Genomic DNA, 13,375 nt, shown 5'->3' with positions numbered 1-13,375 from the left:
ATGATTTTGTAGATCTCCATCATATCCCCCCCCTTAGTCGTCTCTTTTCTGAGCTGAACAGCCCTCATGGTTTTAGACTCTTCTTGTACGGAAACTCTTCCACACCCTTGATTACCTTTGCTGCCCTTCTCTGAACCTTTTCCAGTTCCACTATATCGTTTCTGAGATGGGGTGACCAGAGCTGGAAACCGTGCACCATGGATTTACATAGTGGCACTATATGATACTTTTGTCTTATTTTAAATCCCTTTCCTAATAGTTCCTAACATTCTGTTTGCTTTTTTTGACTGGTGCTGCACATCGAGTGGAAGTTTTCAGAGAACTCTCCATGGTGACTCCAAGACCTCTCTTGGGTGGTAACAGCTAATTTAGAAGCCACCATTGTATATGGAGTTGAGATTATTTTTTCCAATGTGCGTTACTTGGCACTGATCAGTGTTGACTTTCATTTGCCATTTTTTGCCCAGTCATCCAGTTTTGTGAGATCCCTCTGTAATTCCTTTCAGTCTGCTTTGGACTTAACTATCTTGAATAATTTTGTATTGTCTACAGGCTCTGCTGTTTCACTGTTCATTCCCTTTTCCAGATCATTAATATATTGAACAGCACTAGTCTCAGTACAGGTCCTTGGAGACCCTGCTTTTCATCTCCCTCCATTGTGAAAACTGAGCATTATTCCTGCCCTTTGCTACTGATCCATGAGAGGACCTTCCCTCTAATCCCATGGCTGCTTAGTCTGCTTAAGAGCCTTTGGTGTGGGACCTTTGAAATTCCAAGCATGCTATATCGACTGGATCACCCTTATCCACATGCTTTTTTGACTCCCTCGAAGAATTTTAATTGATTTGTGAGGCATGACTTCCCATTACAAATGCCATGTTGACTACTTCCCCAACAATTCGAGTTTATCTATGTGTCTAATAATTCTGTTCTTTACAATAGTTTCTACCAATTTGCCCAGTACTGAAGTTAGGCTTACAGGCCTATAACTGCCAGGATCTCCCCTGGAGCCCTTTCAAAATCGGTGTGACATTTGTTACTTTCCAGTCATCTGGCACAGAGGCTGTTTTCAACTGTTATTACAGTTCTGCAATTTCACATTTGAGTTCCTTCAGAACTGTTGGATGAATACCATCTGGTCCTGTGACTTATTACTGATTATTTATTGATTTATTTTAATTTACTGTTTAATTTATCAGTTTGTTCTAAACCCTCTTCTATTGACAGAAGGGCATACTAACGGATCATAGCGATTCCCTTTTGGCCTTACCAAAAAAAAAGAATCTCTGAATATAAGTCACTTACGGCAATATTTTCAACATTGGCCACTCATTTTGTGTGCCCCAGTTTTCAGTTACGCAATATGAGACACCCTGGGCCTGATTTTTCAGAACTGCTGCATACCCACATCTCCATCTGAAGTTAATGGAACATTTGGCTGATCGGCACTTCTGAAAATCGGGCCCAACATGTCACAGGTTGGATACCCAAAGACTAAGGAGCGCAAAATCAGTGGCCTTTTTCAAACTTTGACCTTTCTGTAACCCTGTTCCTCCATATGTAAAGCTTGTATTGTTATAGGACAGTGGTCACCGACTGGTCGATCCTAGAGGATCTCCCAGTTGATTGAGATCTCTGGTGGTGCAGTATGGCTGCAGCTAAGGCAGACTCCCTGCATACCCCGGCCCCATGCTGCTCCTGGAAGCGGCCAGCGCAGCCCTGGGGGCAGGGAGGCAGGGGTCTCCCTCCGCGCAATGCTCCTGTCTCCAAGCACTGCTCCCGCAGCTCCCATTGGCCAGGAGAGCTGTAGAGGTGGTGCTTGCAGAGAGGGGCAGCGCGCAGAGCCATATGCCCCCCTCGCCTTCCTCCCAGGGGCCGCAGGGGTGTGTTGGCCCCTTCCGGGAATGGCATGGGACTGGGGTAGGCAGGGAGCCTGCCTTAGCCTTAGATGGGAACCGCCAGAGGTAAGTGCTGTCCAGCGGGAGGCCGCACCCCAACCCCCATCCCTGAGCCCCCTCCCAGAGACAGCACCCCAAACCCCCTCCCACACCCAAGCCCTGACCCCCCTCCCAGAGTCAGCACCCTGTACCCCAACACTCTGCCCCAGCCCTGACCCCCTTCCAGAGCCAGCACCCCATACCCCCTCCTGCACCCCAACTCCCTGCTACAGCCCTGACCCCCCTTCCACAGCCAGCACTCTGTACCCTCTCCAGCACCCCAACACTCTGCCCCAGCCCAGAGCCCTCTCTTGCACCCAAACTCCCTCCTAGAGTTTGCACCCCGAACCCCAACCCCCTGCCCCAGCCCGGTGAAAGTGAGTGAGGGTGGGGGAGAGCGAGCGACGGAAGGGGGGGAATGGAATGTGTGGGACGGGGCTTTGGGGAAGGAGTGGGGCCTCGGGGAATGGGCAGGGTAGATCCTGGGTTGCCCTTAGATTCAAAAAATGATCTTGGGCATAAAAAGGTTGGAGACCACTGTTATAGGAAGCTAAAAGGAGGACATAGCTCTATGTTCTGGAAGTCTATGAGCTCTGCTGCATTCCATTTATTTTCCCATTACTCTTTGAATAGCCGTTTGTGTGATGTCATTATATTTTCTTGCTTTTTTTTTTATTGGGGACTGGTTGTTGATTGGAAATTCCATTGGCATGACTTATCCCTGAGCTGAAAGGCACTCAAGCAGACACCACCATGCAGGATTCACTTTTCCCCTTTTTCTAAGTCCTTTGGTGCAGCACAAGCTTGTGATAATAAACTCAGAAGGAAGTTGGAGCTAATCATTTGGTTCAGAATGCACAAGTCCTGCCAATTTTCCCCACGGGCATGAAACAGCCATTCGAGCTGCGACACCAGCAAATTAAATCCTGAAGGTAGCTGACCAGAAGTAATGAAATGTGTATTTCCATACTGATGCTGTCAGTCCTAAGAGACACCAGCTTTACATTCTAGTTAAATGGGGCATGTTTGTCACTGACAGTGGTGCTTAGAAACAATGCTGGTTTTGTCCCCACGCTTCCTCTGAAAAGCACAAAACCAACATCGGCTAGTAACCTTCTTCTCTCACACTCCAAAAAAGAGAACATCAGACATTGGCCCACTCTTTTAGAAACATTAGAAAATCAGACTGCATATGCAAGAGGGGAGAAAAATGACCTAAGTTTTCACATAAATTTTTGAGTCCTGTATTCTGATCTATCTGTCCCTGCATTTTGAAATCAGAACCTGAGTGTCAGAACCAAAGGTCAGAAATTGTTGAAGAAGGCCATGCAATGCCTGTAATGTATAGAACAGATGTCACTCCAAAGATGTGCATCATTCAGGCAATAGTTTAAAGCACATGGACACAGGTGTGTGAGGGAGGGAGATTACTTCTTTTACAAACTCACTGGCAGCAGTTTGCTTCAGTGATAGCTCACTTGGAATTAATTATTGTCAGCATCTGAATCTTACCACTGATAACAGTAGCAACTTACTGTGAGGATTTGATATATGGTGTACTACAGTTATGTTATGATGATCATATGAGACTTATGTAGGGGGGTCACCTGGCTGTCAGATGGATGGAATTTACTATCAAGTCCAGCACACCTTGTGATGGGAAAAACTGCAATAAAATGTACTTTGGTGCAGTTAGTACAACACCCATATACACATCAAAGAATAAAATCGCACCAAATATGAACGACACTTATAAGCATATAATTATATGCTGAGACTATATACAACTCTGCAATTATATCATTAATTTCCAGCTGTACTTTATTAGCAGTACCAGTAATCTAAATTACGATTAATATGAGCAACTATGGTTTAAACTGTAATTGCGTGCCTTAAAACATACAGATTTTCAATGGGGCTTTTTGTTTGTTTGTTTCTTTTAAATGTGTCAAGGTTCCTTCCCCACTCTGAACTCTAGGGTACAGATGTGGGGACCTGCATGAAAGACCCCCTAAGCTTATTCTTACTAGCTTAGTTTAAAAATTCCTCAAGGTACAAACTTTTACCTTTTGTCCTTGGACCTTATGCTGCCACCACCACCAAGCGTGTTAAACAAAGGACAGGGAAAGAGCCCACTTGGAGACGTCTTCCCCCCAAAATATCCCCCGAAGCCTTACACCCCCTTTCCTGGGGAAGGCTTGATAAAAATCCTCACCAATTTGCATAGGTGAACACAGACCCAAACCCTTGGATCTTAAGAACAATGAAAAATCAATCAGGTTCTTAAGAGAATTTTAATTAAAGAAGAAGTAAAAGAAAAATCTCTGTAAAATTAGGAAGGGAAATACCTTACAGGGTAATCAGATTCAAAACATAGAGAATCCCTCTAGGCAAAACCTTAAGTTACAAAAAGACAAAAAAACAGGAATATACATCCCATTCAGCACAACTTATTTTATCAGCCATTTAAACAAAAGAGAATCTAACGCGTATCTAACTAGATTGCTTACTAACTCTACAGGAGTTCTGACCTGCATTCCTGCTCTGTTCCCGGCAAAAGCACCACACACACTGACAGAACCTTTGTTCCCCCACTCCCCCAGCTTTGAAAGTAACTTGTCTCCTCATTGGTCATTTTGGTCAGGTGCCAGCGAGGTTATCCTAGCTTCTTAACCCTTTACAGGTGAAAGGGTTTTGCCTGTGGCCAGGAGGGATTTTATAGTTCTGTATACAGAAAGGTGGTTACCCTTCCCTTTATATTTATGACAACATGTATAGCAAGAAGTTAGGCAAGGGGATTGGGGATGGTGCTGGGACAGGTTCTGGTTAGAAGTGAGAAGACCAGAGTATCTTTGGGGATAGCACAGTTTACCTTATTCTACCTAAGCATGGGCCTAAATTAGGTATATGAGTAGTTCCATTGACTTCAAACCCATTGACTTCAATGGGATTACTCACATGCTTCATATTAGATACATGGTTAAGAGACTTCGTGACTTGATCAGTCAATAAGTACCTACATGGGGAATGAATATTTAATAATGGGCTCTTCGGTCTTGCAGAGAAAGATCTAACACAGTCCAATGGCTGGAGGTTGAAGCTAGATAAATTCAGAAGGGAAATAAAAGCAAATTTTTAACAGTGAGGGTAATTAACCTTTAGAATAGCTGTCCAAGGGTTGTGGTGGATTCTCCATCACTAGCAATTTTAAAATCAAGATTGGATGTTTTTCTAAAAGATATGTGCGAGTGCAAACAGAAATAAAGGGAAATCCTATGGCCTGTGTTATTACAGGAGCTCAGATGAGACCACAGTAGCCCCTTCTGGGTTTATAATCTATTAATCAGGACCTAATTCCTTATTTAGTCTTAGAATAAAGTTACTCTTTCTGTGATTCTTTGTCAGGTGACAGGCACACACGTGTTTCATGGAGACCAGCATTATGGACACTTCCTTGATGCCGCGTGGGCCTGTGTTAGAGGGATATAGTAGGAATAATTTCAAATGTTGATGGGGGAGAGGATGAAATTTACCCAAATCCCCCCTCGTTTTGTTGTTGTTTGTTTTTCTTGACCAGCTCTAAAATGTAATCCCTAATCCTGCAGTTGGATCCTGTGTGATTCAGATTGCAGGATTGGGGTCTTAGGCAAAGACATATATGGTTAGCCCTATTGACTTCAAAAGGTAAGCATATCAATCCAAATGGAGAAAAGGTAAGCATTTGTAAGTCTTCATGTGTGAGTCTTTGCAGGGTGGGGACCTCAGCCTGTAAATTCTTTGGAGTAACGACTATGCCATCTGCAAAGTGTAACAAACTTTTACTATAAGATATTAATTCCTAATAATATTTTGTGTGTATCATTTTAAAGTCCTAAAATCACTTAAGGATTTTAGGATTAGAGATTGGAACCGAACTGCAAAGATCAAATCAAAATCTGGAACTGATGTTTATCCCAGGTTTGGGTCAAGATTAGGTCCATTATAGAGAAAGACCAATGCTGCAGTTTGTGTCCAGCTCTAAAGTCTCTCAGCTTTCTCAGGAACAGTCTCCTGGCCCATCCCTATCTGTACGAAGACAGATTAAGGCAACCTGTGGCTCTAGGCTCACCTTGGCATAGGGGCCCGTTTGTGGCTTCACCCTCACAGCACTGATCCTACATCGTGATCCCTCCCCAGTTGGAGTGGCAGTAGCTGATGGGCCCCTTCCTTCCCATAGATACAGGGGCAGCAACTTGAGCCTTTCCCTCCTTCTGCAGCTGCAGTAGAAGCAACACTTCTTTTGAGAGCAGCAGGGGCAACACAGACTTCGTAAGAGGCAGGGGAACTCACACCAAGGTTACTGGGGTAAATACTGTGAATCATTGTGGATAAACTAGCCCATTGCACTTTTCTCACATAATTCCCTCTTTGAGAGGTGGTAGTGGAGGAGTTCCCCAGAATAGAAGGTCTAGAAGTTAACATCCCATTGTACAGGGTAATTCACACCTCTCAGAGCTATTGTTTCAGCCTCTCTGCAGACTCAGGCCCTGCAGCTGTACTCAGGATCTGAAACCCAGTTTGTCATTTTGTAGGATATCCACTTTCTATAGTACTTAATGTCGATGGTTTCAACCTCAGTTCTCTACTATACACAGTATTGCCAACTCTTGCGAATTTATCACTAGTTTTCAGATATTTGGTATTTTTCTTCAGACCCCAGCTCCTGGAGCAATTTCCTTTTGCAATAACCTCAGCTTTAATTTTTAGAAAAATAAAAGTTCCTAGCCCTCATGATTGTGGAGAAAAGCTTGAAAATATGACCCAAAACCCAGAAGGCAAATAAATAATAATAATAATTAATAAGAAAAATATTTATTATTTTTGAAAATCTCATGATTCTTAAGCCAATCTTATGATTTTGGGGGCCTGACTCTCCTGAGTTTTGAATGTGTGGGGTTGGCAATACTGCATCTGTAAAAGGGGTGGAGGGGAAGGCAGGAGGAAGGAAAAAGAAAAGAAACCACTGCTGTAAAGATTAATCTTTTCTTCTAATTAATTACAGCAGTTATGTTTCGGAATTCCTGTAGAGAACAAGTGCTTCTTGCTGACAGCTGGCTTGCAATTAATAAAAGAAAAAGGCTTTTCAGCTGGCAGTAACTTTACATGCTCATGATATATGAAAACAAGGTTAAATCACTCAATTTTTTCTTAACTGCATATGAAAGAAACATTTAAAATGAAATGGCTTAACTTAAGAAATGAAAAAGTAGTGACTGGCAAAAGTTCCTATTCCCACTATTTCATTAGTGTCCCAAACAACCAGTGGGGCCCCTGAACAATCAAGATACAAAAGGAGCACTTAAAGACGATAAAGTCATTGCAGAGAAACTAAATGAATTCTTTGCTTCAGTCTTCACAGCTGAGGATGTTAGGGAGATTCCCAAACCTGAGCCATCTTTTGTAGGTGACAAATCTGAGGAATTGTCACAGATTGAAGTGTTACTAGAGGTTTTGGAATTAATTGAGAAACTGAACAGTAACGAGTCACCGGGACCAGGTGGCATTCACTCAAGAGTTCTGAAAGAACTCAAATGTGAAATTGCGGAACTATTAACTATGGTTTGTAACCGGTCCTTTAAATCAGCTTCTGTACGCAATGACTGGAAGATAGGTAATGTAACGCCAATATTTAAAAAGGGCTCTAGAGGTGATCCTGGCAATTACAGACCGGTAAGTCTGTCAGTACCGGCCAAATTAGTTAAAACAATAGTAAAGAATAAAATTGTCAGACACATAGAAGAGCATAAATTGTTGCGCAAAAGTCAACATGGTTTCTGTAAAGGGAGATCATGTCTTAGTAATCTATTAGAGTTCTTTGAAGAGTTCAACAAAGATGTGGACAAGAGGGATCCAGTGAACATAGTGTACTTAGATTTCCAGAAAGCCTTTGACAAGGTCCCTCACCACAGGCTCTTATGTAAATTAAGTTGTCATGGGATAAGAGGGAGGATCCTTTCATGGACTGAGAACTGGTTAAAAGAAAGGGAACAAAAGGTAGGAATAAATGGTAAATTTTCAGAATGGAGAGGGGTAACTAGTGGTGTTCCCCAAAGGTCAGTCCTAGGACCAATCCTATTCAACTTATTCATAAATGATCTGGAGAAAGGGGTAAACAGTAAGGTGGCAAAGTTTACAGACGATACTAAACTGCTCAAGATACTTATGACCAAAGCAGACTGTGAAGAACTTCAAAGAGATCTCACAAAACTAAGTGATTGGGCAACAAAATGGCAAATGAAATTTAATGTGGACAAATGTAAAGTAATGCACATTGAAAAAAATAATCCCAACTATACATACAATATGATGGGGGCTAATTTAGCTACAACTAATCAGGAGAAAGATCTTGGAGTCGTCGTGGATAGTTCTCTGAAGATGTCCATGCAGTATGCAGCGGCAGTCAAAAAAGCAAACGGCATGTTAGGAATCATTAAAAAAGGGATAGCGAATAAGACGGAGAATATTTTATTGCCCTTATATAAATCCATGGTACACCCACATCTTGAATACTGAGTACAGATGTGGTCCCCTCATCTCAAAAAATATATACTGACATTAGAAAAGGTTCAGAAAAGGGGAACTAAAATGATAAGGGGTTTGGAACGGGTCCCATCTGAGGAGAGATTAAAGAGGCTAGGACTTTTCAACTTGGAAAGAGGAGAACAAGGGGGGATATGATAGAGGTATATAAAATCATGAGTGGTGTAGAGAAAGTTAATAAGGAAAAGTTATTTACTTGTTCCCATATAAGAACTAGGGACCACCAAATGAAGTTAATGGGCAGCAGGTTTAAAAGAAATGAAAGTTCTTCACACAGCTCACAGTCAACCTGTGGAACTCCTTGCCTGAGGAGGTTGTGAAAGCTAGGACTACAACAGGGTTTAAAAGAGAACTGGATAAATTCATGGAGGTGAAGTCCATTAATGGCTATTAGTCAGGAGGGCAAGGAATGGTGTCCCTAGCCTCTGTTGTCAGAGGGTGGAGATGGATGGCAGGAGAGAGTTTACTTCCTCTGGGGTACCTGCACTGACCACTGTCGGTAGACAGGATACTGGGCTGGATGGACCTTTGGTCTGACCCAGTGTGGCCATTCTTATGTTCTAACACTAATGAAAGCTTTGGAGATGCAAAGATAAGGCCTGATCCTGAGAGGTACTAAGCATGCAGTGAATGCTTAGACAGGACTTTATGAGTGTGCTTGGTCAGTTCTGTATATCACAGAAATCGGCCTTCCGCTGCAGATTCTTCTCATTTCCCAGGATCAGGCCTATAGTGCCCTGCTTCTGTATAATAAAGACATTTCCATTAACTCTACTGTCCTTTTTTTTTAATGCCTCCGTGGTATTCTTTGCAGCTTTTTCTAAAATCCTTCTTCACCTGGTATCTGCCTTTCATCCCTGCCCCTACTCAAAAAACAAATGAAACAAACAAACAAAAAAATCCTCCAACAACCAGCAACCTGTGTGGTGAAAAGGACAATTCAGGCTGCTTATCAGAAATAGTTTCCCAGGGAAACAGCAGAGTTTCAGGTTCTGACATTGAAAGCTGGACTAATCATAGCATTGGAAAATATAATGTAGGGAACAATCTTGCATTGGCAGATGGATTTGCCTAATAATCATGCAGCATTAACTTCGGGCTTTGGATCAGGTCCTAAAAAGATTGCAAGAATTTTGCAAACTAACCCTCTTCTGGAAGGAAATTTTTATTTGTTATCCCACTGGAAGCAGGCACAGAAATGCCACAGGAATGAGTGGGGTATAAATACCTAAACAGATAGATGAAAGTGAAATTACTGATACCCTGGATTTTCCTTTAGCCTCTCTTCTTTTATTGTCTTGTAGAATGCAGCACCTTTCCAAGTTACTGTCCGAGATGACAACTGCATTGTAGTGTCGTTGGAGGAATCTGATGTAGTGAGCTCGTCCTCTGTGTACGTTGTGAAGATAACTGGTGAATCCAAGAACTACTTTTTCCAGTTTGAAGAATTCAACAGCACTTTACCTTCCCCTGTGCTTTTTAATGCCAGTTACCATGGCCTTTATTACATAGTGACTCTGATGGTGGTGAATTCCAATATGGTTTCCAAACCAGTGAGATCGATCACTGTGTTAACCAGTAAGTAGCAACTTACTCAGTTTTTCTCTCTTTCTTCTTTGTGTGTGTGTCACTCCAAAGATAATTCTGTGCAGAGGTTGAACAACATTTAAAAGGTCCTGACTGGGTTGTAGGGAGGACTAGGAGCAAAGGCTCTGAAGTTTTGGGTGGAAGGAAGAGCAGCTGTTGGGCCTCCCTGGGTAGCCAGCCCATAAAAAGGCTGGAAAGGGGCACCCCAGGCTCATCTGTGGTACTCATTCCCTGAGCAGGTGGGCCAGGGAAGCTCCTTTCTAGGATGGGCAGAAGAGATGAGCCATTTCCAGGACCTGAGCTGTATATAAGCCAACCCTGAAAACCTGCCTAAATATATTGATGGAAATTTCTCATCTTTTACGTGCATATATCCATACTATGATCCAAACCGTGGTCTGTGACCTAAAAAGTACTCGCTGGCAGTCCAGTGAGAGCTGCCTGGCCATGTGGTGCTGGCTCTTCTGCTGTAGCTGTCACATGGATGTTGTCTGATCATGAATAGGAGGTGAGGTGCTCTGTGCAGTTGTCACTGGGAAGCCAGGTGGTCAGTGTGACAATCTCCCACCCAATTGGGGCATCTCTAAGTTTTTGTAGCATGGACCACCTTTTAGTAACCCCTCTTTTAACAGGTTTGTGTGTGTTGATGATGATATGATTCATCCACCAGAAACAGGGCGGGGAGGTCTGATTACATTTAGTCCATCCTCACATCATGAGAGGTACCAAGGCTTCTGATTCAATGTCGGATGCTGAGCCCTGCCATAATTCTAACATGGTGTGACGGGGCATGCATGTCTCACACTGGGACTGTGGGGGTTAACGCCTCACTGTGGGGTGAGGGTGTCATTCCCCCATGGCCCTACTGGGCATGCTGAAAGTGCAATGCCAGTATAAGAGGGAGCAGCCTGGCTCAGTCGGGGCAGACTGCTGTAGGGGAAGGAGGTGTGCTGCTGACCCCTGCTGGAGGACTGTGGGCACTTCAAGATGCAGAGGCCAGCCAGCTGACAGCAACCCTCAACCCCCAGGCACGGGACACGGCTGAGGGAGAAGGAACCGAGGGAACTGGGAAGCCAACAGATGCGGAGAAACTGGTAGGAAGTAACCCAGGGAGTCTTTGCGAGGAGTTGGTTGGACAACCGGAGACTAGCTCGGCATATTTCGGCCGGATCCCCGCCGAGCTGGTGGCAGGCAATTCTGCCACCAACAGGGCCCTGGGTTGGGACCCGGTGGAGAGGGAGGGCCTGTGTCCTCCTAACCCCCAACCTGAAGCAAATACTCACCAACAACTACACACCACACCACAGAAACACTAACCGAGGAATCAATCCCCGTAGCAAACCTCGTTGCCTACTCTGTCCCCATATCTACTCTAGCAACACCATCAGAGGACCCAACCACATTAGCCACACCATCAGGGGCTCATTCACCTGCATGTCTACTAATGTTATATATGCCATCATGTGCCAGCAATGCCCCTCTGCCATGTACATTGGCCAAATCGGACAGTCCCTACGTAAAAGAATAAATGGACACAAATTGAACCTCAGGAATGGTAACATACAAAAGCCAATAGGAGAACACTTCAATCTTCTTGGACATTCTATAACAGATTTAAAAGTGGCTATACTTGAACAAAAAAAACTTCAGAAACAGACTTCAAAGAGAAACTGCAGAACTAAAATTCATTTGCAAATTTAACACCATTAATTTGGGCTTGAATAGGGACTGGGAGTGGCTGGCTCATTACAGATGCAGCTTTGCCTCTCCTGGAATTGACACCGCCTCATCTATTGTTGGGAGTGGACTACATCCACCCTGATCGAATTGGCCCTGTCAGCACTGGTTCCCCACTTGTGAGGTAACTCCTTTCTCTTCATGTGTCATTATATAATGCCTGCATCTGTAATTTTCAGTCCATGCATCTGAAGAAGTGGTATTTTACCCATGAAAGCTTATGCCCAAATAAAACTGTTAGTCTTTAAGGTGCCACCAGACTCCTTGTTGTTTATGTGAATACAGACTAACATGGCTATCCCCTGATACCTATACAGGCTGCCACCCCCCTGAGGTGGCGGCCCATTCTAACAGCTATTGACTCCGGCAGCTAGGCTGTTCAGCCTCGAGCTGGGGGCAGCTGTTGACTCCAGCCGCTAGGTCATACAGCCTCGAGCTGGGGGGCAGCTATTGACTCCAGCCACTAGGCCGTACAGCCCCGCCTGGGGGTGCGCAGGTGCAACTGTGGGCCCGAACTGTGGCACATGGCTTACAAACATTGAAACCAATTTGTATCTCTTTAAATGGTTTCTTAATCTGAAAGTCCTGTTCTGTTTAAAAACTCCAATGGGGAAAAAATAGTTAGCCATTTGTGATTAATCAGGTCTTCGATTGTGCATCTGGGCACAAGTCTCATTCACAGCCAGGTTTCTGTGACAAGTTGTTGCCATATAAAGTCAGAGAGCCCTTTTCACTGTTTAAACTGGGCTGATTAAGACCTGGCTGAAGCAAATCAGGAGAAACTCTGAGACTGGAGGGAGTTTTTTGATAGAGTACCTTTTGGGGTCAAATGACAAATTGAAATCAATGCATAATTTTGTTTGGTTTCTGGCTCTGGAATAGGGTTGCCAACCCTCCAGGATTGGCCTGGAGTCTCCTGGAATCAGTCTCCTGGTGACTATTGAAAGCAATCAAGGAGATTTTAAGAAAATGACATTACATCGTGTTGTGGGGGGGGAAGAGAGGGGAAATCTCCCGGAATAGCTTCCCTCTGAGTTGGCAACCCTACTCTGGAACTTTATAAAACTGTGTAAGTACAGCACTGCCACTGTCAACAAACAGCATATACAATAATCACAATCTTCCAAAAGTCCTTTAGATGAACATCATTTGAATTGCAAGGTCAAGCATTTGAAAGTTAGGAAATGCCACGTAATGAGACAGGGACCTGTCGAAAAAATAGTTTATGCTCATGTAATTAAAGATGCACAAGGCGGCTGAGTTACGGTTCCACAAGTATTGTGGCATTTCCTAACTTTCGAGTGCTTCCTTGCAACCTTAATAGTGTCCTTTGAATGTAATTTTTAAAATGCAATTTCCTAGATTTTGCTTTTAAAGGAAAATGGTAAAAACATATTTGGTTATGAACATCTGTAACACCACCTCAGCGAGCATCTTCTTCAGGGTTTGAAACCTAAGCCTTCAGCACCACAGTACAGACTGCTACCACCTGAGAGACAGGACTGGCTACATTAGCTGCCTGCCAGCAGGAGAAG

General features: G+C 43.7%; 1 protein-coding gene across 4 annotated transcripts in view; it reads left to right on the top strand.

Moving 5' to 3' along the window:
- The window catches only part of PTPRO (protein tyrosine phosphatase receptor type O), a 211,640-nt gene that overhangs the window by 109,480 nt on the left and 88,785 nt on the right, over positions 1–13,375 (top strand). For all 4 annotated transcript variants that reach the window (XM_007060563.4, XM_043539323.1, XM_037877059.2 and 1 more), the window contains exon 2: positions 9,821–10,094. In XM_007060563.4, coding sequence (XP_007060625.2) covers positions 9,821–10,094 — 274 coding nt within the window. The remainder of the gene's footprint in view (positions 1–9,820; positions 10,095–13,375) is intronic.

Source organism: Chelonia mydas, chromosome 1 (genome assembly GCF_015237465.2).
Source record: "Chelonia mydas isolate rCheMyd1 chromosome 1, rCheMyd1.pri.v2, whole genome shotgun sequence".
NCBI lineage: Eukaryota > Metazoa > Chordata > Testudines > Cheloniidae > Chelonia > Chelonia mydas.
This window is presented reverse-complemented; position numbering and strand designations above follow the sequence as displayed.